The sequence below is a fragment of the Salmo trutta genome, chromosome 22 (genome assembly GCF_901001165.1).
Source record: "Salmo trutta chromosome 22, fSalTru1.1, whole genome shotgun sequence".
Taxonomy (NCBI): domain Eukaryota; kingdom Metazoa; phylum Chordata; class Actinopteri; order Salmoniformes; family Salmonidae; genus Salmo; species Salmo trutta.
The window spans coordinates 6,386,709-6,410,104 of NC_042978.1; the positions used below are offsets into that span (position 1 = coordinate 6,386,709).

Genomic DNA, 23,396 nt, shown 5'->3' on the forward strand with positions numbered 1-23,396 from the left:
AACCTTCAATCTCATGCCAACAGAGTTTTTATGTCCTGACCTTCGGAACTGTATTCACACGACTGATTCACACAGTTACACAGAGTGTGTATTTGTATTACAGGCAGTTTGGTTTGTTGAACTAATGGGCAGTTTGTTCTCTGCAAAGTCCTTTTATAAAGTGTGCGGAAGACTGGACACACTTAAACAAATCTCTTGGAGAAACATCTGTTCGGAGGTGGGGGAATCCCGGGAGCAATATTGTCGAGGGTGGACCTATTTTCTCTGAGTGGAGGGGGGGGGGGGTCGCTATGGGAGCCAGTAGAGCCAGAGAGAGAAACCCAGTCCATCATTTATGGGGATTCAGATACTGGTCTGTAAAAGTCTCCAATTGCCTCTCAAACTCTGTGGCTTTGTGCCTGAAAATATATAGAAAAATATGTTTACACATAGACCAACATCTATTGGCACACTAATGATGTAGAACCAATTATAATGAGGTGAAAATGCCTATCCAAATGAACCATGTTGAGGTTTACTGACAAATGAATGCTGTTCACCTCTAGTGAAACTAAAAAAAACTACACACATTCAGTTCAAAGGGCATATCTCTGACCTTGAACCTTCAATACAACCAATGGTGAAGTAACCTAACGGAGCAGGCTTATAAAGACGCCCAAGCAGAGTTCCCACTTCTCTTTTTTAAGGGAAACGGAAGTTAGGTTGAAAATATGGCAATGGTGAATAAATGCCAAAATGTGACAATATTTTTTTCTAGGAAAGAAAGACAAAGACTACCAAAGCACCATAAGCATCAAAATGTTAAATCAAATGCATTGGGGATGTAAATGTTTTAAGGGGGGGGCAATAGAGCTATGCAAGGGGGAAAGGTATGGGGTAACACTGGACATTGGAGGTAGCTAGACTGACCGGAGGGTCTTGGAGTGGCTCTGGACGGTCTCCAGAGTCTGGACCTTGGCGGTCAGTCGGCTGATCTCTCCCTCCAGCTCTCTCTGTGTCAGGTCCACCTGCTGACACAACCTCGCAAAGGTCGTGGCCATCTCCCTGGGCAACAAAGGTCAAAGCGCTCTATCACTTATTTATTCACCACTTCACAGAAAAGAGAGGGGAACGGGAGGGAAGTAAGGTAGCAGAGGTGCATAAATTTGGCTTTCAGCAGATTTTGCACTTAATACATCAGTAGTGAATCGGTTCATAAAGCAAGAGTGTTTAGAAACATCTACATACGAGGCTCAAACATTAGTTACTGTACTGGGATTGAGGCCTGTAGACGTGTCCTAATGCAGGGAGCAGGGACCCACGCCCAGGCAAACCGGCGACCCATCAAATGTTAGCAAAAACATAATGTCTTATCATTAGGTGAATGATAAATGGCAAGTAAAATTAGGCTAATCAACATTTTAAAATGAATCGATTTGGTAGACAGTGTCATTATTTTGACCTCCCCAGAGTTCATTGGAAGAGGAAGAGTAAACTTGGCACCGTAGATAAAATGTTGCTGTTGTAAACACATTTTTCAGCAATTCTACAAATTGTTTCATTCAACAGAGAGAATATTTTGCAGCTTTGAAGCAAATTTCCAGCAATTCTACACAGTTTAGCTGTAATTAGCTCCAATGACTAATTTCTTCCATATTAAAACGGAGTTCGAGATTTTGGCAATGAAGCAATTTATCTACTTCCCCAGAGTCGGATGAACAGTCATTGTGCTAACGCTAGTTGGCATTGGCTCGTGAAACTACTTCTAACTAACTTCCTTCATACTGGACGCAGAGACATAAAAATAGTATTCACGATGGTATTCTGTTGCAGTTACGCAAGTCATGAAAAATTCACATAAAATGTCCAAATATTTCCAAGAGAGAATGCGCAAAAATATCATCAAGGCAAAGGGTGGCTACTTTGAAGAATCTCAAATATATTTTGATTTATTTAACACTTTTTTTGGTGACTACATGATTCCGTATGTGTTATTTCATGGTTTTGATGTCTTCACTATTATTCTACAATGTAGAAAATAGTAAAAATAAAGAAAAACCCTGGAATGAGTAGGCGTGTCCAAACTTTGGACTGGTACTGTATATTCTTTTTGTTTATAATAAAAATTGGCGGACCACCTGCAGTAACTGATCCCAGTCAGTTTAAAAACTCCTGTCCTAATTCACACAAAAGGATCTGATAACATGGAAATACTGATTGTCAGCCACTTTTCATAACTCAAAACTGGTTTAAAATAGAAACAAACCTAGATTTTATAGTGAACTTCCCCCTTTAAGCTTATCCGTATTCCCAGAAATGCATTTATACAGAATACAGCCTGTACTTACTGCTGGACCTGGTGGCTGCAGTTGGCACTGGTGAAGCTGACGATGAGTTGTAGTTTCTCTGTGGCGTAGTCCACAAACTGGCGCTTGAGCGCATGCTCCTTGGCCTTGGTGGTCCATGTGAGCTTCTCCCACAGGTAGAGCAGGCCGTACATGGAGGCCGACAGGGCTATGAGACGCCAGCCCACCGTCCGGCACACCTAGCACACACACGGGTAAGAGAGGTGGGTTGAATTTTTTTGTAGTGCAACTCTGTATGGAAAGCAGCACCCATATTAATCAGCTACATCTGTTGTGTTGGTTACACATCTGTATAGATCCGTACATTTACAATATACCAGGAATCTCGTAGAAAAATATTTTATTTTAGTGTGTGCTATATCTATACTATAAATCAAATAGTCTAGATAAGTGACTTATTTTTGCCACTTAATTTAAGATGGATTGAGATGTATGGATGCATGTATAGAGCCTGGTCCATACTGTATAGCCCATTATAATGACAGACGAGTTGCCAGATTAGGTGGGAGTACTATTACGCACCACTCCTCCAACGATGACCACAGTCATGGAGGTGCGGGAGGTGAGGGAGGCCAGGTTGGTGGCCATGGACATCATCAGCTCCTCGTGGGAGAGCGCGGCGTCCTGGGGATGTGCTACTGCCACGCTGGAGGGGCCGCTGGATGGCGTGGTGGACAGGGAGCGTGTCATCTTTAACAGGACAGGAAGGATGACAAATGACAAAAGCAGACATTTTTGAAATTTTAGAAAATGTATTAATAATAAAAAAAATGGAAATATCATATTTACATAAGTATACAGATCCTTTACTCAGTACTTTGGTGAAGCACATTTGGCAGCGATTACAGCCGAGTCTTCTTGGGTAAGATGCTACAAGTTTGGCACACTTGTATTTGGGGACTTTCTCCCATTCTTCTCTGCAGATCCTCTCAAACTCTGCCAGGTTGGATGTGGAGCGTCGCTGCACAGCTATTTCAAGTCTCTCCAGAGATGTTCAATCAGGTTCAAATCCAGGCTTTAGCTGGGCTACTCAAGGACATTCAGAGACTTGTCCTGAAGCCACTCCTGCATTGTCTTGGCTGTGTGCTTAGGGTCGTTGTTCTGTTAGACGGTGAACCTTCGCCCCAGTCTGAGGTCCTGAGCAGGTTTTCATTAAGGATCTCTGTACTTTGCTCCATTCATTTATCCCTCGATCCTGATTAGTCTCCCAGTCCATGCCGCTGAAAAACATCCCCACAGCATGAGGCTGCCACCACCATGCTTCACCGTAGGGATGGTGCCAGGTTTCCTCTAGACATTCTTCTGGCCAAAGAGTTCAATCTTGGTTTCATCAGACCAGAGAATCTTGTTTCTCATAGTCTGAGTCCTTAAGGTGCCTTTGGCAAACTCCAAGTGAGCTGTCATCTGCCTTTCACTGAGGAGTGGCTTCCGTCTGGCCACTCTACCATAAAGCCCTGATTTGTGGACTGCCTGCAGAGATGTTTGTCCTTCTGGAAGGTTCTCCCATCTCCACAGAGGAACTCTGGAGCTCTGTCAGAGTGACCATCGGGTTCTTGGTCACCTCCCTGACCAAGGCCCTTCTCCCCCGATTGCTCAGTTTGGCCGAGCGGCCAGCTCTACAAAGAGACTTGGTGGTTCCAAACTTCTTCCATTTAAGAATGATGGGGGCCACTATGTTCTTGGGGACCATCAACGCTGCAGAAATGTTTTGGTACCCTTCCCAGATCTGTGCCTCGACACAATCCTGTCTCGGGGCTCTACGGACAATTCCTTCAGCCTCATAGCTTGGTTTTTGCTCGGACATGCACTGTCAACTGTGGGACCTTATAAAGACAGGTGTGTGCCTTTCCAAATCATGTCCAATCAATTGAATTTACCACATGTTTCTACAACTTGATTGGAGTGCACATCTCAAAGATGATCAATGGAAACAGGATGCACCTGAGCTCAATTTTCGAATCGCAGAGCAAAGGGTCTGAATACTTTTGTAAATAAGGTATTTCTGTCTTACATTTTTTATATATTTGCAACAAAAAAATCTAAACTGTTTTTCCTTTGTCATTATGGGGTATTGTCTGTAGATTGTTCAGGGAAAAATATAATTTAATCAATTTTAGAATAAGGCTGTAATGTAACAAAATGTGGAAAAAGTGAAGGGGTCTGAATATTTTCTGAATGCACTGTATCCTATACCAGGGATGTTATTGGGACAATGTACTGTAGGAAAGGAGCTACCTGCTCATTTGAATTTCTCCATTGTTTAACTGGTGAACTATCAGTGTGTATGCTTGAATTCAAAATATACAAATATCAGCATATCAGTTAGTTTAATAAGGCCAGAATAGGAAGGAAGAATAAGTTCACAGCCTAATATTGGAGAATGACAGGTTTGGTTGAAACTGTATTTTAAAAGTGGTATCGACATAATTTCTATTCTACATCATCCATTACACACTAAAACATATCTATTAGTGTGTATTATATCTAACCCATGTGTTTCAACTGTGATTACCTGAAAGTTCTTGTCGACCAGCATCAAGACTATTGACGATCTATTAGTCATATAACATGCCTATATGACATACCCATTTCATATCTTTAACATATTACACTACAGCTATGACATACACATGACCAAAAGTATGTGGACATCTGCTAATCGAACATCTCATTCCAAAATCATGGCCATTAATATGGAGTTGGTCCCCCGTTTGCTGCTAACATCCACCACTCTTCTGGGAAGGCTTTCCACTAGATGTTGGAACATTGCTGCGGGAACTTGCTTCCATTCAGCCACAAGAGCACTAGTGAGGTCGAGCACTCATGTTGGGCAATTAGGCCTTGCTCGCAGTCTGGTGTTCCAATTCATCCCAAAGGTTTTCGATGGGGTTGAGGTCAGGGCTCTGTGCAGGCCTGTCAAGTTCTTCCACACCGATCAACAAACCATTTCTGTATGCACCTTGCTTTGTGCATGGGAGTATTGTCATGCTTAAACAGGAAAGAGCCTTCCCCAAACTGTTGCCACAAAGTTGGAGGCACAGAATCATCTAGAATGCCATTGGATGCTGTATCATTAAGATTTCCCTTCACTGGAACTAAGGGGCATAGCCCGAACCATGAAAAACAGCCCAAGACCATTATTCCACCTCCACCAAACTTTACAGTTGGCACTATGCATTAGGGCAAGTAAAGTTCTCCTGACATCCGCCAAACCCAGATTCGTCCGTCGGACTGCCAGATGGCGAAGCGTGATTCATCACTCCAGTTTCCACTGCTCCAGAGTCCAATGGCCGCAAGCTTTACACCACACCAGCCGACGCTTGGCATCGCGCATGGTTACCTTAGGGTTATGCTCGGCCATGGAAACCCCTTCAACGAAGCTCCCGACAAACAGTTCTTGTGCTGACGTTGCATCCAGAGGCAGTTTGGAACTCGGTAGTAAGTGTTGCAACCGAGGACAGACTATTTTTATTTGCTACCCACTTCAGCACTTGACTGTCCCGTTCTGTGAACTTGTATGGCCTACCACTTCGTGGCTGAGCCATTGTTGCTCCTAGACGTTTCTACTTCACAATAACAGCACTTACAATTGACCGGGGCAGCTCTAGCAGGATAGATATTTGACAAACTAACTTGTTGGAAAGGTGGCATCCTATGACGGTGATACGTTGAAAGTCACTGAGCTCTTCAGTAAGGCCATTCTACTGCAAATATTTGTCTGTGGAGATTGTATGGTGTGTGCTCGATTTTATACACCGGTCAGAAACAGGTGTGGCTGAAATAGCCAAATCCACAAATTTCAAGGGGTGCCCACATACACACCTTTTACCAAAGTATCTATCCCCATAATTTCTCACCTTCGTATCTTACTGGAATAACGAGAAGTTGCCCCTAGACCCTGATCCTGGGACATTTTTACATTTCCCCCACTAATGGTTAAGGTTAGGACCGTGGGAGGGAAAGCTGATCCTAGATCTGTAAGTTGGGGAAACTTCACCCTGTAGCTGTCTTACCTGCGTTACTTGGAAGTTCCTGTCGACCAGCATGAGGGCCCGTTTTGCATTGGTGGGCCCCAGGAAGCGGTTGACCAGTGCCGTCCAGCCCATTGAGAACTGGAACTCAATGTTCTCCTGGAAGTCTGAGCAGAGCGTGGCGCAGTTCAGGTTGTAGCTCAGGTCAAAATTGCGGCTTGGCACAAGCGTTTGTATCTGGCTCTGAACAGCAGGGGGCAGCAGAGGCTGCAGACTCTCTGGTGGTGGGGAGAAACAAGGAAGGAAATGCAGACAAGTCAGGTGACTTCACTGAAATAGTCTAGATGACTTTTGATCCAAATGCTTCCTGCTTCCCTTGTTCCTTGCAGTCCTCAGAGATCTGCCAGAACTGGATCAGTGGAAGCTATGTAGTAGAACCCTCTGAATAGGCTCCCTACCCAATTGTGTTAGATTACATAAAAGAAGGTAGGATTTAAAACAGGGCCTTCCTTTCCATGACAGTCTCTAAACACACAATGATCTGAGGGGAATACATGGGTGAGAAGTGAGCAATATGGAAAAATCTTGTTGGTTTACTCCCTCAAAGTAATTTCATAGAGGTCCATTAGATCTTCGTCAATCTGCTTTATGACTGGTTGCCAGGTCACACACACGGGATCGTGAGCCTATGAGCCTGTGTCATGACCAAACCTGAACCCAGATCTGTTTGTGTTGTCATGCCAACTCTTGTCCATAAGAGTTGGCAAGACAGCATTAACAGATGTGGGACCAGGTTAGCCTAAACACAGCCTGTTTTATGGGGTGGTGTTACGTGCTGCACCAACTACCTACCGATCATGTCTCTCTGGGAGGACTGCACGGAGGCGTTGACGGCATTGGAGCAGCGGAAGGCCAGGTTTTTACCCATGCCCTTTTCAATATGGCTCAGTAGGTCCTGTACACAGGGTGAGGGTGGGCAACCGCAGGACATGGTCAGAGATGGAACAGTCAAGGAATGGTCATGGAACGGCCACAGAAATAGAGTGCATAGAAGAGAGGTCACTACTAAGATGTATTAGAGTCATGACGCTCCTAACCTAAATGCTCAGTGTGTTACATTAGCGACAAAGCTTCAATTTCAAGGAGAAGCTGCCATAGAAAGCAGACCTGTGTCCGTCGTGGCAGTCTTTGGTGTAACGAAAATCAAACTCACTGATTTGTAGAGCTTGAGGACGTGGGGCGAGGGTTGGAAGTCCGAGTGGAACTCCTCGATTAGCACGTTGAGACGACAGATCTCTTCGCCCATGGCACTGGACACCTAGAGAAAACGGTTGTATTAGTGCCTGGCGAAAAAAATAAAAATGCGCACCACCTTGTGGTAACCCTTGGAATGGATTGAGAGTTAAGGCTGTAATAAATCCAGAAATTGTAGTTGGCAGTATGACCCTGGAGGGACAGAGTTGTGCTTCCCTGCACTGTTAAGAGGCTGAGGATGGGCATACTTCACAAACATATTGTAAAAATTCATGTTATCAGAATAGCATGATTTACCTTGCTCTCCACCTCTTCTGTAATGGCCTTGATCTTCATCTTGATGTCCTCTATGAGCAGTCTGAGCTGGTTCTTCACAAACTCCAGACGATCCATCTGATATTCACGGTCCTCCAATGAGGCCACTCTATACGGCAGACAGGAAGTGGTAAGGTGCTTCGACTATACTGCTATTACAACAGATACCAAAGTACCGTAATATTCATTGGATAACAAAATTGAATTCTTAATAAAAATTTTACCGTTTACGTACAAATAGCACATAGAAGTGTCAAGTAAAAGTGTCACCAGAACATTTGGCAACGATTAAACAGAAGACCATCCCGGTAGAACAGAGTGATGTGAGCGGATGGAACGGGGGACACACCCACCTCTTCTCTGCCGCCTCGATGTTGATGGCATCCATGATGGCTTTGACCGTTTCAGTGATCTGCTTGGCCCTTACAGTGTGCTGCTCAAACTTTGTTTTCACTGCTGACTGCGAGATACACTCCTGCGAGGCCATATAATAGCACACACACGTTACTGTGAATGGGGGCTGCGAAACACACACACAGTGGTGGTGGGACGAAAGGGGACAAGATAGACAACTGCTGAAGCAGTTTAACAATGTGAAAAAAATGGTGTGTGCCGTCAGCAGCTCTGTATCTAGAGTCCCACAGCCCCTTGGTTCTTAGGTTCACAGTAACGTGTTAGTGAAGCAATAGCAAAATCATAGGAACAAAAGTCAACACAAGAAACAACAATTCTAAGAAAAGAAGATCACTATTTAAAACATAAAACAACTCAGAAGAGACTAAATGCAGGCAACAGAACAGAATCAAACATGAGACAGGGTGAACAGAATGAAAATTTCACTGAAAGAAACAGATGATCCTCGCCTAAGCAAATCTAGACTTCAGCAATGAAGACGCAGATTGACGGCAATGAGCACATTGATTGGCCTAAGCAAGGGTTCTGAGGGGCGGGCTTGGCGACTCGTGATTGGTGGAGAGAGACTAGCAGTTCGGAGATGAGCTGGAGGTCGAGACTAGAGGCGTTTCTCACAGCAAAGGATCATAGAGATAGAGTGATTAGAATGGTTCACCACTCACATCTGTAGTGGGCATGGGACAGAATCTAGTTAACATCCTATTCAACAGTTTGTCCTTTAGGTGTCCGACCCAATAAAGAGGTAAACGGTATGAGGCAGCATAACTACGGAACATTCTCTCTAGCAAATCTTTTCTATACCATTTCTCTACGCACACGCACGGGCACACCCTCATGCACACATCCACAAACAACAGCAGCTACCATTGTGCTTGAGCAGGTGCCCCTTGGAAAATCTCTGTCACTTTAGGAGGAAGATAACAGGGCTGGGAATTTCCAGGGACCTTACGATACGTAGGTGACGATATGATATGTATTGCGATTGTATATGCATTTCCATTCGATATGGTGATTTTATTGCAATTGATGGTCCAAACATTGCTCACTATACGTCTGCTGCAGAGAGACGGGAGAGCATGAGAAAATTTGTTTTGATCAGTCAGGGAAATAAAAGTGCTGAAAACATGTTGGCTCACTATTTAAATAGAAGATGGAGAACAAGCTATAGGATGAAAAATAAAATAGTTTTGGCACTACCAATAGTAGCAAAAAAAATTATTGGCGTCAAATATCGATTTAATAATATTGTGACATGTAACTATCAATTATTTCCCCTCATCACTAGAAGATAAATGTGATAAGTGCCAGTTCTAGCCATCCTCCCAGATCGCTCCAAAACTAAGTCCAGTGTCGCACTGGCAAAAGCCAGGCCGGAGAATTTAGAGTGAGAGAGTTTGACTGAGGAGGAGCGATGGTGTTTGGCTTGACTGGACTACACACTGATTTCACTTCCACCTTGATTCCTTGGAAAGTGCTTCATTTCGAGAGAAAAAAATCCTATGTAGTTCTGCTATTTAATTTTAAATTAAATTACTTCATACTGTGGGGTTTTCATATACATTTCAGATGAGTTGGAGTATTTAATCATTAAACAATCTCCATGTTTGAGGCTGAGAACGAGTGGTGTTAGACATTGTCATACACACAAATAGACACGCACACACTAGAACTTGCCTCAAATATCCTCTCGAAACTCTGGAACTCCTTGAGCCTCTCGTGGAAGCCTTCTGCTAAAGCTCCACCTGAGAAAGCGGCACATTGTCAAACAAAAGACCACCACATCACAGCAGCATTATCTCTCCATAACGGAGTGTAGCACACTGCCATTTTGCCTACAAACTCCTACAAAAAGAAATAATTTAAAAAGGACAGTTCACTTTTGTTGTATCAGTTAGCGTAGGGTGACCACATTTAAAATACCTTATATCTTTCAGTCTATTTACTTAGTTTCATACCTCTTCGTTAAAGCACACTTTTTGTAAGTAGGTAACTGTCCTCTCCAAGTTTAGCTGGAATTTAGCCCGAAAGGATTTGAAAAATGGGATTGGTTGACAATGACATTGGTCTACATTTCGTCTTGCGCTGCGCAGAATATCAGATCTCAACACCGATTGGAGAAGTGTTAAACATCACCAGTACCGCCACATCGTTATATCTTGTCATAAACACAACTTTACTGCAAAAGGGAGATTGGAATGTCATTTCTTATCAAATGAATGGGAAGACTGACTGAAATATGGGACTATTTGACCCTTTTCTGTAAATTAGTGGTGTTTTAATTTGTTGATAAAATGCAGGAAACAATTGTTCGATTGCATGACAAAGGGCCAAAACGCTGGATTGTCGCACAATCCGGGACATGTGATCACCCTAATTCAAAGGCATGAGGAAAGAGCACTGACGAGTGGCACTCTCCCCATGCTTTTGAACACATCACTAACTGATGCAATCCATTTCCACTAGCATTGCTACACTCTCAAAAAATGATACGCCATTAGCAGGGTTGGATGGATTACTTGACAAATGTAATCTGCTACTAGTAACAGTTACATGAAAAATAAAGTAAATCAGTAACATAATCCTTTGGATTTCTGAAAAATGAGTAACATACTTTTAAATGACTTTAACTTCTAACACCCAGGCATACAAATGTGAAACAACTAATTATTTAATTTAGTAACATGACTATTTCCAATTTGGGGACTAGTGTGGAAGCATACTATAATTTACATAAGAGCACACACAGCCGCCATACTAACTTTTTCCTACATTTTCAGTTGGTGGCACAAGCCTATGATTTGCTTGCACCAAAACCTTGTTGTGGGGTCAGGCATTTTATTTTTGTAGTTTAATGATCTTATATAAACCGATTCAATGTGTTTCATTCAAAGTGTACTAAAATGGTGTGACTCAAGAAATACTGTATGTCCAAGCAGGAATGCATGATTCAATGATTCAAGATACTTAATTTTCCCCCATCAGATTACGTAATCCTTGTTATATGTAATCAATTACTACCCAACCCTGACCATGAGAATCTACTAACTAAACCAACTAACACAATTTGGATGAAACGGCAACAGGTATGTAAAGTGAAAATAAGATAAAACTTGCAAAAAGTGAAACATCCCTTAACCTAGAAAGGATGTGGATAAAGTATAACCAAATGGAGAGAAGATGCCAGGCTAAAAGCAGAGCTCACAAGACCACATTCACCATAACACTCAAACGAAAGGTCATTTTGGAGCATGTGAGCCAATGGATTGCATAAGTGGCTTGATCCCATGTAGGTGGTGTTAGCCAGAGTTGATAGGGAAGTTTTAGTTTGATTGTTTTCTAGCTTGGCTGGGGATGTTTTGTTTAGATAGTACACTGTGGATCTAATTTGGGGAGGCCTATAAGACATTCTGCACACACAGTGTGGACAGGACACAACCTTTGACCTGAGTGAGCCTGCCACACACCCATCTGTCACTAATACAGCCACTAAGACACTCAGCAATTAATACTTAACAAATAGGACAATTCTGCTTAATTCTGTGTTTTCATGGGCTCCACTCTAGTTCCCTGCAGCTAATCTGGGCGTATGATCACTGGAGATGGCTTGAGCTGACAGACGAGTTAAAGACTGCATTACATAGACAAGATGTGGTGGGTTTAACCGAGAAAGAGATAGCCAGGAGGAGTTAGAACAATTCCTCATTGTCTCAAAATAATCCTTGCATCTGGGAAACTAAGCAAGGGTGGGGTTAAGACAACAACCCACGTGCAGATAACGACAGAATGAACCCAGAGTGGCTTATGATGCTCCTTGGTCTGCATGAGGGGGGTTGAAGCAACCATGACTGAGCATTGTTAGTGTCAGCTATATATAGTACTCTGCATTTGTGTAAAGGTTAGGTTACTCGGTTAAACACTCAAGGGTGGGGGACGACGACGACGACCAGACTCATTATTGCAATAATTAATCGATATGAAATAAAGATGATTGTTTGAAGAAATGACCAAATCTTTCTCAGTACTGAATTTCCACGACACTACCTACTGAACTACTTACTAGAGGTGTGAACGCTTAAACGTTTAAATGAAATTGGGATCCTTAACATGAACAAAAACCCTTAAGAGTTTTTTCCCCCACAAAATTTGAATCACAGTGCAGTTATCACAAAACGTATTTTCTGTGTTACAACCTAACTAACTGTAAAAGGCCTGGGGAAAGTTTAGTAATTTAAAGGTAGATTCAGTGATATGAAGTAGACGCAGAAAGTAAATGGCATAGTGGGTCAATTTCCGCAACAACTAAGACCTGGCAACCACGCTGTGAACAGCGTGAATCAAACCCGTACACATGAGCAGATACTGTGTGTGACCGTGAAGTGTTGCATCTTGCTCATCTCAATATCCTAGCCTATTTGTTGACGATAGGCCCTGTTTTACTGAAGTTGTGAGACATTGCAAGCCCACAAATTGTGAGATACAGCATTACATTGCGAGATACAGCATTTGATTGCCGATAGATAGGCCTAGTGCACAGTTCTGCCTGGTGGCCGACCTGCCTATACTGTGCCCCTCCCCTCTCTCTCCATCCCTCACTAGCGCACTGAAAGATGCAAGTGTTTGTGTTTTCGGAAGTATGGCAACTAATCAGTCTCCTCCGTTATAAAAAAAACATAATCTTAGGAGTCGATTCCTACCGGAATCAAATCTTGACACTCAGAAATGGGAGTCGACATGTAAGGAATCAATTATTTTGGAGTCGACTCTCCACCACTACGTCATCGGTGTTAACAGTTGGAAAAAATGGCAGAGAAAGGCGAGCGACAGCAGCGAAGTCCTGTATGGTAACACTTTGAGAAGTTAAATGAGAAGGAAATGCAAACTCTACGCGATGGAGTTGAGGTACTGTAATGGAAGTACAGGTGCAATGCAATAACCATCGAAAAGGGATGCAGCGTGAGACCAAAACCGTTGCTGGCAGCAGCACAGCTGCATTGTGAATTCACATGGAATTTTATCATTCTTTCGTATTGTTTTAATAGAAAACTCCCATAAAATGGCCGTTTAAACATTAAGAAAAAAACAATGTGACATCCTTACTACCTACCAACAACAATACACACCTGGTTTGACCACTGCGGACACCAAAACACACGCCTACCCACCCATCAACACACACACGCATCCACACCCGCTTGCCTACCCACCCATCAACACGCCCACAGCCTCCTGGTTTGACCACCGCGGGGCTTACCGGACTCTGGCATACCCTGAGCTCGCTGCATGCGGGAGTTGAGCACCTCTTTGGCCGACACAAAAAAGATGCGGTTGGGCGCCTGCTCGCGGTCCATTACCTTCAACTCCTCCACCAGGAAGTTGACACAGCGGTCCGTGTGCTGCTTCCGTACCTGTAGGGGGAAACGTTACTGCATCATTACTACAACATTACCACAAAGCTCATAGCACTAACAAAACCTCTCATGGAGCCATAAATGTAATTTGCACTTCAGCTCTAGGCTTGAGTGGTATACTGTATATGCCATATATGGCAGTGGAGGCTCCTCAGAGAAGGAAGGGGAGGACCTCCTCAGTGAATTTCATAAAAATAATGAAACATTAAAAAAGTTATCCTTTATAGATAAAACAATACTAAATATACAGTTGAAGTCAGAAGTTAACATACATCTTAGCTAAATACATTTAGCTAAATACATTTAAACTCAGCTTCTCACAATTCCTTACATTTAATCCTAGTAAAGATTCCCTGTCTTAGGTCAGTTAGGATCACCACTTTATTTTATGAATGTGAAATGTCAGAATAATAGTAGAGAGATTGATTTATTTCAGCTTTTATTTCTTTCATCACATTCCCAGTGAGTCAGAAGTTACACTCAATTAGTATTTGGTAGCATTGCCTTTAAATTGTTTAACTTGGGTCAAACGTTTTGGGTAGCCTTCCACAAGCTTCCCACAATAAGTTGGGTGAATTTTGGCCCATTCCTCCTGACAGAGCTGGTGTAACTGAGTCAGTTTGTAGGCCTCCTTGCTCGCACACACTTTTTCAGTTCTGCCCACAAATTTTCTATAGGATTGAGGTCAGGGCATTGTGATGACCACTCCTATACCTTGACTTTCTTGTCCTTAAACCATTTTGCCACAACTTTGGAAGTATGCTTGGGGTCATTGTCCATTTGGAAGACCCATTTGCGACCATGCTTTAACTTCCTGACTGATGTCTTGAGATGTTGCTTCAATATATCCATATAAATTTTCCATCCTCATGATGCCATCATATTGTGAAGTGCACCAGTACCTCCTGCAGCAAAGCACCCCAACAACATGATGCTGCCACCCCCATGCTTCACGGTTGGGATGGTGTTCTTCGGCTTGCAAGCCTCCCCCTTTTTCCTCCAAACATAACGATGGTCATTAGGGCCAAACGGTTTTATTTCTGTTTCATCAGACCAGAGGACATTTCTCCAAAAAGTACAATCTTTGTCCCCATGTGCAGTTGCAAACCATAGTCTGGCTTTTTTATGGCGGTTTTGGAGCAGTGGCTTCTTCCTTGCTGAGCGGCCTTTCAGGTTATGTTGATATAGGACTCGTTTTACTGTGGATATAGATACTTTTGTACCCGTTTCCTCCAGCATCTTCACACGGTCCTTTGCTGTTGTTCTGGGATTGATTTGCACTTTTCGCACCAAAGTACATTCCTCTCTAGGAGACAGAACGCGTCTCCTTCCTGAGCGGTATGACGGCTGCGTGGTCCCATGATGTTTATACTTGCGTACTATTGTTTGTGCAGATGAACGTGGTACCTTCAAGAATTTGGAAATTGCGCCCAAGTATGAATCAGACTTGTGGAGGTCTACAATTGTTTTTCTGAGGTCTTGGCTGATTTCTTTAGATTTTCCCATGATGTCAAGCAAAGAGGCACTGAGATTGAAGGTAGGCCTTGAAATACATCCACATGTACACCTCCAATTGACTCAAATGATGTCAATAAGCCCATCAGAAGCTTCTAAAGCCATGACATCATTTTCTGGAATTTTCCAAGCTGTTTAAAGGCTCAGTCAACTTAGTGTATGTAAACTTCTGACCCACTGGAATTGTGATACAGTGAATTATAAGTGAAATAATGTGTCTGTAAACAATTGTTGGAAAAAGGACTTGTATCATGCACAAAGTAGATGTCCTAACCGACTTGCCAAAACTATAGTTTGTTAACAAGCAATTTGTGGAGTGGTTGAAAAACGAGTTTTAAATGTATGTAAACTTCTGACTTCAACTGTATGTATCTTTTTTTAATAGCATCCCCTTGTCTGTACTGCCGGTAATACCATACGCCCAGGTACGGTACAGGAACAGAATAAAAAGGTATGAAAATCTTGATACTGCTCAACCCTATTTCAGCGCCAGTGGCTAATTCTTCTATAATGAAATTTCAAAAAAATGTATTAATGCCGTTATTGTTGGTAAGACACTCACATCCTCCATGTACTCTGGCTCATTGGCCGAGGCATCCCAGCGGTTGTTGAGGATGAAGATGTTAGGTTTGGAGAGTTTCTCGTTCACCTTGTGGAAGAAATGCTTCTCCTGGAGGACACACAAAAATGCATGGTCAGAAATAGTTAGTGCACCAACAAAGAAACAGCCTTATTAATATCATAGTGCTGTGTTAACCTTTATTTAAAATATATATATATATATATTGGAGTATTTAGCCCGAAAGGATTTGAAAAATGGGATTGGTTGACAATGACATTGGTCTACATTTCGTCTTGCGCTGCGCAGAATATCAGATCTCAACACCGATTGGAGAAGTGTTAAACATCACCAGTACCGCCACATCGTTATATCTTGTCATAAACACAACTTTACTATATATATATATATATATTATAAGGAGAATTTTATTGATTTAATTTGACAGGACAGTTGGAAGAGAAATCGGTGGATAGATATTGGAGGAGGAGGCACAGACAGGAAGGGCACAGACAGCTGGCCGATGTGAGGCTCGAAACCCGGTTGCCAAGGACGTATGAGTGGTCCGGAGTCTAAAACTTTACCGACTACACCAGACTGCGGCACGTGTTGAACCTTTAGCCACAATTCAGAGATAAGGTGTCCCAATGTACTTGTGTACATACAGTCTGTGTGTGTGGGTGACCCACATACACAAACACTCCAATACAATACAATAGGGAACGTGCAGTATACACACACACACACACGCACACACACACACACACAGTCTATACGGGAAGGAGATGTGTCAAGGGCTTTTGTCAAGTGTCACAAAGATAGGTCATTGGCTAATTCGATAGAGAAGGGCTCCATTCATTGAAAGACTTGTTGTCTGTTGATTATCAAACAGTTGAGTTTCATTCAAAAACTAAACTTTGCTAGAAGAAGTGCTCATTCACTTGAATAAGACATTGTGTTTGTCCAAGAGCAAAGTATTATCAGTCAAATAATGCTTATCTAATCTACTATATAGAGTACTTCAAATATATAGGGTTCTATGATTTAATTAAAACAGAGGCGGGGTATCCTAGGGTGCTTAGTCAAATAGTGATTTGGCACAGATAACGAGCGAGCTCAGTGATTGACTATGTGCCCTGACATTCTCTGAATGCCTCGGCAGACAAACAGAGCTGGTCCTGAGTGCTGGACCAAAATGGAGCTGGCCCTATCCTAGACTATAACAAGCGTTGGAAAGAAAACAACCTCTCCTTCCTCACAAGAAAACACTTCCTTTAGTGTGTCAGTTCACATTCCAATTCTCACACTTAGTTAAAATGAAATGCCCTTAGATTAAAGAGGCATCAATCCAATATGACAATTGGGTACAAGCTGCTTAATATGCACAGATTTTCTTGAAAACATTGTTGAAATATGTTGACAATTCCTTGTAGTTGTTTCGAAGAACAATTTTGCTAATTTGTTGCTTCATAGAACACAGAGTGCATTCGGAAAATATTAAGACCCCTCGATTTTTTCCACATTTTGTTACGTTACAGCCTTATTCTAAAATGTATTCAATGACATTTATTACTCATCAATCTACACACAATACCCCATAATGGCAAAGCGAAAACAAGTTCTTAGAAATTCTTGCAAATGTATTAAAAATAAAAAACAAAAATACCTTATTTACATACGTAAGTATTCAGACCTTTTGCTATGAGACTCGGAATTAAGCTCAGGTGCATCCTGTTTCCATTGATCATCTTTGAGATGTTTTTACAACTTGGAGTGCATTTGTGGTAAATTCAATTGATTGGACATGATTTGGAAAGGTCTATATAAGGTCCCACAGTTGACAGTGCATGTCAGAACAAAAACCAAGTCATGAGGTCGAAGGAATTGTCTGAAGAGCTTCGAGACAGGATTATGTCGAGGTACAGATCTGGGGAAGATCATCAAAACATTTCTGCAGCATTGAAGGTCCCCAAGAACACAGTGGCCTCCATCATTCTTAAATGGAAGAAGTTTGGAACCACCAAGACTCTTCCTAGAGCTGACCGCCCAGCCAAACTGAGCAATCGGGGGAGAAGGGCCTTGGTCAGGGAGGTGACCAAGAACCGATAATCACTCTGACAGAGCTCCAGAGTTCCTCTGTGGAGATGGGAGAACCTTCCAGAAGGACAACCATCTCTGCAGCACTTCACCAATCAGGCCTTTATGGTAGAGTGGCCAAACAGAAGTCACTCCTCAGTAAAAAGGCACATGACAGCCCACTTGGAGTTTGGCAAAAGGCACATTAAGGACTCGAACCATGAGAAACAAGATTCTCTGGTCTGATGAAACCAAGACTGAACACTTTGGCCTGAATGACAAGCGTCATGTCTGGAGGAAACCTGGCACCATCTCTACGGTGAACAAATGTGTAAAGTACTTAAGTAAAAATACTTTAAAGTACCACTTAAGTTGTTTGTTGGGGTATCTGTACTTTACTATTTATATTTTTGACAACTTTTACTCCGCTACATTCCATACACATCCCTTACACCCAAAAGTCCTCATTACATTTTGAATGCTTAGCAGGACAGGAAAATTTTCAAATTCACACATTTATCAAGAGAACATCCCTGATCATACCTACTGCCTCTGATCTGGTGGACTCACTAAACACAAAAACTTTGTTTGTAAATTATGTCTGAGTGTTGGAGCATGCCCAGTGATATCAGTAAATTACAAAAACAAAAAAATTGTGCCGTCTGGTTTGCTTAATATAAGAAATGTGAAATTATTTATATACCTTTACTTTGATACTTAAGTATATGTTAGCAATTACATTTACTTTTGATACTAAAGTATATTTAAAACCAAATACTTTTAGACTTTCTCAAGTAGTATTTTACTGGGTGACTCACTTTTACTTGAGTCATTTTCTACTAAGGTATCTTTACTTTTACTCAAATATGACAATTGGGTACTTTTTCCACCACTGATTGTGAAGCATGGTGGTGGCAGCAGCATGCTGTGGGGATGTTTTTCAGCGGCAGGGACTGGGAGACTAGTCAGGATCGAGAGAAAGATGAATGGAGCAAAGTAGAGAGAGAGATCCTTGATGAAAACCTGCTACAGAGTGCTCAAGACCTCAGACTGGGGCGAAGGTTCACCTTCCAACAGGACAAAGACCCTAAGCACACAGCCAAGCATAATCACTTTACCTCTACCTACATGTACATATTACCTCAATTACCTCGACTAACCTGTGCCCCCGCACATCGACATTGTACCGGTACCCCCTGTATATAGTCTCGCTATTGTTATTTTATTGTTGCTCTATCATTATTTGTTATTTTATTTATTTATTGTTTACTTCAGTTTATTTTGTAAATACTTTAACACTCTTAAAACTGCATTGTTGGTTAAGGGCTTGTAAGTAAGCATTTCACTGTAAGTTGTACACCTGTTGTATTCGACGCATGTGACAAATACAATTTGTGATTGGTCAGCTCTGTCAAGATCCCATCGGGATTGGTCAGATCTGTCTAGATCCCACCTGGAGGGTCAGCTTGTGAGCACTCTTACAGTGTTCATGAGGGTTGATTCTGAGTTCGCCACCAGCACGAAGACATCGGCGTCCAGGCAAAAATTGTCGATCCAGCTGTCCAGCTGCGTAGTGACATCTGTCCCAGGGCTAAAGAAGACGGAGGATAGGGTTAGAAGGTCAAGGTCATAACGTCTCCTAGTAATACAGTATAGTCAACCTCTGCTTATTGATGGTCAATCCTTCCCATTGGACTTGGGACACTGGTGGTTGACGGCTAGTGTAGTTAGGCTATTTAGCAATAGTTCAGATCATACCGTATGGCATAGCTACAATTGCAATCCTCATATACAGGGACACAGGAAAGCAAAACAGATTCACGCGAGTTCACTTCTGTCTTCTATCGCTGTTCAGTTGATAGGTGATCCACATACACAGCTCATCAGTGTTTAGTTGAATAACAAATATATACAATAGTGTATATGTAGCTATAAAGCCATATCTAGCTTCCCTGTGGCTCAGTTGGTAGAGCATGGTGTTTGCAACGCCAGGGTTGTGGGTTCGATTCCCACAGGGGGCCAGTACACAAAAAAAAAAATGCATGAAATGAAATGTATGAATTCACTACTGTAAGTCGCTCTGGATAAGAGCGTCTGCTAAATGACTAAAATGTCAAATGTAAATGTAAATCTAGCTATATAGCCTCTCAACGTCAGCAAGACCAAGGATCAGTCACTTTAACTATACATTCATGTACATACTACCTCAATTGGGCCGACCAACCAGTGCTCCCGCACATTGGCTAACTGGGCTATCTGCATTGTGTCCCGCCACCCGCCAACCCCTCTACGCTACTGCTACTCTGTTCATCATATATGCACAGTCACTTTAACTATATCTACATGTACATACTACCTCAATCAGCCTGACTAACTGGTGTCTGTATGTAGCCTCGCTACTTTTATAGCCTCGCTACTGTATATAGCCTGTCTTTTTACTGTTGTTTTATTTCTTTACTTACCTATTGTTCACCTAATACCCTTTTTGCACTATTGGTTAGAGCCTGTAAGTAAGCATTTCATTGTAAAGTCTACACCTGTTGTATTCGACGCATGTGACAAATAAACTTTGATTTGATCGTGGACTACAGGAAATGGGGGGTAAGCACACCCCCATCCACATCGACGGGGCTACAGTGGAGTGGGTCTTGAGATTTAAGTTCTTTGGTGTCCAAATTACTATTACTTAAAATGGTCCACACATACGCAAACAGTCGTGAAGAAGCCGCGACAGCGGCCATTCCCCCTCAGGTTTAAAAGATTTGGAATGGGCCCTCAAATCCTCAACAAAACTCTACAGTTGCACCATTGAAAGCATTTTGACTGGCTGCATCACTGCTTGGTATGGCAACAGCCCTCGATCATATGGCACTACAGAGGGTGCAGACAGCCCAGTACATCACTGGGGCCGAGCTCCCTGCCATCCAGGACGGTGTGAAAGGAAGGACCTATACATATCTACCCCTACCACTCTAGTATCCCTGCACATTATAAATATGATATTGGCACTGACCCTGTATACACTAAATAAACCAAAAATTAGGAACAACTTAATATTGAGTTGCACAGCCCCATTTTTGCCCTCAATACAGCCTCAATTCATCGGGGTATGGACACTACAAGGTGTCGAAAGCGTTCCACAGGGATACTGGCCCATGTTGACTCCAATGCTTCCCACAGTTGTGTCAAGTAGGCTGGATGTCATTTTGGTGGTGGACCATTCTTGAAACACACAGGAAACTGTTGAGCGTGAAGAACCCAGCAGCGTTGCAGTTGACACAAACCCACTACCATACCCTGTTCAAAGACACTTAAATATTTTGTCTTGCCCATTCACCCTCTAAAAGGCACACTTAGACAATCCGTCTCAATTGTCTCAAGGCTTAAAAATGCTCATTTAACCGGTCTCCTCCCCGTAATCTACAGTGATTGAAGTGGATTTAACAAGTGGCACCAATACAAATTACATTTAGCTGTGTTTTTGTAGCACATGTGATGGTGGAGTATGCAAAACAAATAACTACTGGATCGATGCAAATAATCATGATATCATTTTGCCAGGTAAGCACAGCCTACTTTGTAGTTAACATTTCATTGAGAAGGTTTTTGGGAAAGCCTTGCACTCTATCTGAAGATTTTTCATTAGCATAATCGCTAATGGCTACACAAAGTGGTAGATGCGTGCACCGCACATACACAGACAGGAGGAATTCTCGTTACCTCTTCATAAAGTTGCAGGAAATACCAATCACTTATGCATTCTGTTCATGTCTTAACATAAACTTGGGAAAATGTATGCATTTTTAATACATTTAGTTTATTCCCTACTAAGTTCAATACATTTTAGAATATTGTTGAATTCCATTTTAATGTCTGGTTTCTGTGATTCCGTCCATGTTCTCCACATCGCGGATTTTATAGGGCCCTACTCTTAGGACCAGCGGTGTAAATGGAGGTCAAGTGGGGTCATTGGCAGCATTCCGTTACCGTACCTGTCTACGAGAACCAGATCGTCTCTGAGCAGGGCACACTTCGTCTTGGGCCAAAATACTCGGACCAGGCAGCCTGCGTCCAGACTCTCGTCCATGTGCAGAGCGTGACCCAGCTGGTTCACAGTCTAGAACGAGAGAAGTCGTCACAGTATCATTTACTGGATTTCAATCAATCTCAAACTTAGCTTGCCTGACAATTGGTATGTAATGTTCAATGGCAGAATCAAATATAGATTTTTTTTTTCCTTCCTCAAACAACCAGAGTAGAGGTGCTATTAATTTATTTTTTTTTAAAACATACTGCACGTGAAGGTGAGGCATCTCTTTCCATTAAAAAAAAATACTGTTTGATAACGCTAATGCTCTGGTCCCCCGGATGCAGATGTGAAAACAATTAATGTGTTTGAGTGTTACAATCACATGGAGGAAAAGTATCTGCTGATTTTCTTTTACAATGATTCTAATGGTCTCTACAGCATTTTTCAATAGACAGTGGGTTATATCATGGATAATAGGTTGAGGCTGAAGGTAGCTCTAGCTTAGATCTCTGTATTATGGATATCTTCCATACAGGGTTCAAGCATGATGTCCATTCTTTAATGCCTTCCTTGTACCTATATTTGTCCTGTGTAAATGCAGGCTTTAGTTAGGGTGTTGAAATCCATCGTTTTTTATATTTTCTACAATGGAGTAGAAAGTTACGACTTCAAGTGTGCACTACCACTCAATACTTTTATAAATATCCATTACTTAACGTTTATTTAATGTTGACCTGTGCTTGTCCTGATTGCAATAACCTTATCTAGACTAAAGTTGCTTAATGATTAATTGCTTAGTCAGAAATCAAAACGTGACTCTGAGGGTACACTTTATGAGTGGTAAGACGAGTTAATCATCTTCAAGTAACTCAATCAGGTAGCCCAATTCCAACCTCACTGAGGATGTATTGCCTAGTATGAGTGGTAATAAGAGCTAGCCTAATCTTCCATGCATCTAGGCCTAAGCCAGTGTATATCCACATCTCCAGTGAACTTACCTTGATGCTCTTCTCCTCCTCTGAGCCCTCGGTCTTGAGGTAGGCGTGGTCCGCGTCCGTGCCCTCCACACTCAGGAAGCAGTTGGTGGTGTGACCCATGCCACTGGGCAGCACCCGGTCCCTCAGCATGGCATTGACCACTGTACTCTTCCCATTACTCGTCCTAGGCACAGAAGATCATGTAAGAGGAAGTCTAACTACCATTCTTTTACCTCATATATACAATCTCAAAGAATTTCTAATCAAATGACTGGTTACTTATATTATTTTAAAAAATTGGGGGTATTTTTCTTAAAACTCTGTTGGTTAAGGGCATGTAAGTAAGCATTTCACTGTAAGGTGAAGATTACCACACCTGTTGTATTCGGCGCACGTGACAAATAAGATTTGATTTGAATTCATTATTACAGAAATGTTGGCCAGATATGATTACTGTACTGGATTATGAATAGGCAATTATGTCATGGTGAATCTTGTCAAATAGCCAGTTTGTATGTATACAGAGTGGTAG

The 23,396-nt window shown here is 42.2% G+C and overlaps 1 protein-coding gene across 7 annotated transcripts in view; it reads right to left on the minus strand.

Annotated features, from left to right (window-relative positions):
* Positions 1-91: 91 nt before the first annotated feature.
* The window catches only part of LOC115157966 (mitofusin-1), a 28,041-nt gene continuing 4,736 nt past the window's right edge, over positions 92-23,396 (minus strand). For 6 of the 7 annotated variants that reach the window (XM_029706350.1, XM_029706349.1, XM_029706346.1 and 3 more), the window contains exons 4-18: positions 22,886-23,048; positions 21,850-21,974; positions 19,340-19,448; positions 15,785-15,892; positions 13,551-13,704; positions 9,974-10,041; positions 8,239-8,360; positions 7,868-7,994; positions 7,530-7,634; positions 7,169-7,271; positions 6,359-6,594; positions 2,868-3,035; positions 2,328-2,524; positions 910-1,044; positions 92-398 (exon numbers count right to left, since the gene is read on the minus strand). In XM_029706350.1, the coding sequence (XP_029562210.1) occupies positions 329-398; positions 910-1,044; positions 2,328-2,524; positions 2,868-3,035; positions 6,359-6,594; positions 7,169-7,271; positions 7,530-7,634; positions 7,868-7,994; positions 8,239-8,360; positions 9,974-10,041; positions 13,551-13,704; positions 15,785-15,892; positions 19,340-19,448; positions 21,850-21,974; positions 22,886-23,048 (1,990 nt within the window). In that variant the 3' untranslated portion in view covers positions 92-328. The remainder of the gene's footprint in view (positions 399-909; positions 1,045-2,327; positions 2,525-2,867; positions 3,036-6,358; positions 6,595-7,168; positions 7,272-7,529; positions 7,635-7,867; positions 7,995-8,238; positions 8,361-9,973; positions 10,042-13,550; positions 13,705-15,784; positions 15,893-19,339; positions 19,449-21,849; positions 21,975-22,885; positions 23,049-23,396) is intronic. The other variant, XM_029706351.1, reaches the window with a different exon arrangement.